This window comes from Bipolaris victoriae, assembly GCF_000527765.1.
Source record: "Bipolaris victoriae FI3 unplaced genomic scaffold scaffold_77, whole genome shotgun sequence".
NCBI lineage: Eukaryota > Fungi > Ascomycota > Dothideomycetes > Pleosporales > Pleosporaceae > Bipolaris > Bipolaris victoriae.
This window is the reverse complement of record NW_014575315.1, coordinates 165-2,122: the sequence shown is the minus strand read 5'-3', so window position 1 is coordinate 2,122 and position 1,958 is coordinate 165. Positions and strand designations below refer to the sequence as shown.

Sequence of the window (1,958 nt, the reverse complement as noted above, 5' to 3'; positions counted from 1 at the left end):
CGAACCTTGGTGCCTTTGGGTAGAGCTTTCTCTCTTCCACCTCCTTCATATAGTCTACCTCCCCTCGGCTATCACCAATAGTCTTATAGTCTGCTCATTAGGCTAATACAGCTTGATTTGGCCTCTGTTCACCATCCCAATGTCTTTTAGGAGATGTAGAAAAACACTCCTAGGACCAACTAACTGTCTGGATTATTCTTGGAGAGCTACCGAATGTATGGTTTTGATAGCAAGGATATGTGCCGTGTTCCTGCTCAGCTGCATGAATCCGCATGTGGCATGTAAGACTTCCACTACATATCACACTTGGCTCGGTATAGACTTAATTGTGGGTCTTGTTAGAGAACTTTAATATTAAGCCTCAGTATCTTTCATCCATCTCTCTGAGTTATCACAAACTACGTTCGCCGCGAACTCCGATGACTCGCCTTTCTGTTCTATCAAGTTCAATTCTTTGCTTTTCTATGTGCATCTCGAGGCTGTTCGGTGGTGGAGTGAAACATATTTAGCGCTAAATTGCATGCGGAAGGTAAGACCGAGGAAAACTGTACCACAACCATGCAGAGGTGAGGCCGCCTTATCAGGTCATGTTGAACAAAGCTTCTGAATCGTGTGTGTGACGTCACGGGGCACGATACGATTTGGCATGATGTCAGAGCAACGGGGATTTACATATGCCAGAATAGCAGCAGGCAGCAGCGCAGTGCACGCTTTTAGCAGTCCCACTTACCCTCAGCAACAAGCTGCAAAATCACATCCCCGTTTTTCAAAAAGTCAGAGCCAGTCCTAAGCTACGGTATAACACGTGACAAACATTTGCAGGGCTACAAGACAGACTTTGATCAGCTTCTTTACAACATCGGACACTAAGTACGCCTTGTGCTCTGCCTATTATACCGATTTTCCTCCACAATTTTACACCGTCGCACAACATCATGTCGGATGATTGGTTTTCTTCCAAGCTTGCCCCTGAACAGGAAAACCATCCTGAAGAAGTAAAGGCTATCAAAGACTACCTGCGTCAGAAGATCACCGCAACCGAAGCAGCTCAGACTATCACGCAGCCCGTGGTGACTTCAGAGTTTCCGACAAAAGACCTTGCCCGCCTTCATGTTCTCTTGCTTGATGCTCTTGTAGAACTACCAGACCACACTGAGCCGTTACTGGCACTGCTTCAAGCTATCGAGAACCTTCCAGAACCCGACTTCACGGCTGTTCAGCCAGATAAGCGACCTCATGAGAAGTTTTGGAAAGGTCTACCAAACTTCGCCAATCAATGGTATGACATCAGTTATCGATCCGGAAGCTGGAAAATGGATGCCGAGGAGACCAGTGGCCCAAAGCGTGACGCACTACGGAACGAGCATATAAGAAGAGCTGAGGTCGAGGCACGGTTAGCCATCGCAGATATTGCAGGTATTCCAACTGATTGGGGATATGAAGTCATTGATAGCGCTCTGGGAAGAGACCTGCTGCTGGATTTCGAGCTTCCGGCTGCGGCAGAGTGGCTTGCAATTTGTGGCAAGCGGTTCCGACAGGGCGCAGAAGAAGGCGAGGAAACTTACGCAGTGAAGGATGGAAGGACGAGTTTAAAGGAGTGGTCTTTGTGGGAAGCGCAGTTGAGAGAGTTACAAGTGCAGTCTGAAGTTGTTCAGCGAGCGGCGACGAAGGCACTTAATGCTATCCATGAAGCAAATAGAGAGAAATTATAATGATTTGGAATAGATAGAGGCTGCAAGATTCTTTGTAAGATGCGTAAATAAGACAAAGTGAAGACAGTTTAGAAAACTTTATCAACTGCCTTGAAAGCGGGAGTAATCAACAACCATAACCAACCAGTAGGACGATATTTTCCATTGGCTGTTTTCCAAGCATGTTTTTAATATTTATACTCTAACTCGGGTGTCGTGGAAAGTAACATTTACTATCCCTCCACGTTGTAACGGCGCAGGCAAGAC

General features: G+C 46.5%; 1 protein-coding gene across 1 annotated transcript; it reads left to right on the top strand.

Annotated features, from left to right (window-relative positions):
- Positions 1–935: 935 nt before the first annotated feature.
- On the top strand, positions 936–1,712 carry COCVIDRAFT_106257 (hypothetical protein; the record flags this gene model as incomplete). Its single annotated transcript, XM_014698445.1, has 3 exons — positions 936–995; positions 1,026–1,568; positions 1,629–1,712. The coding sequence occupies 3 exons, from the start codon at positions 936–938 to the stop codon at positions 1,710–1,712; spliced, it is 687 nt and encodes a 228-aa protein (XP_014553931.1).
- Positions 1,713–1,958: the final 246 nt, after the last annotated feature.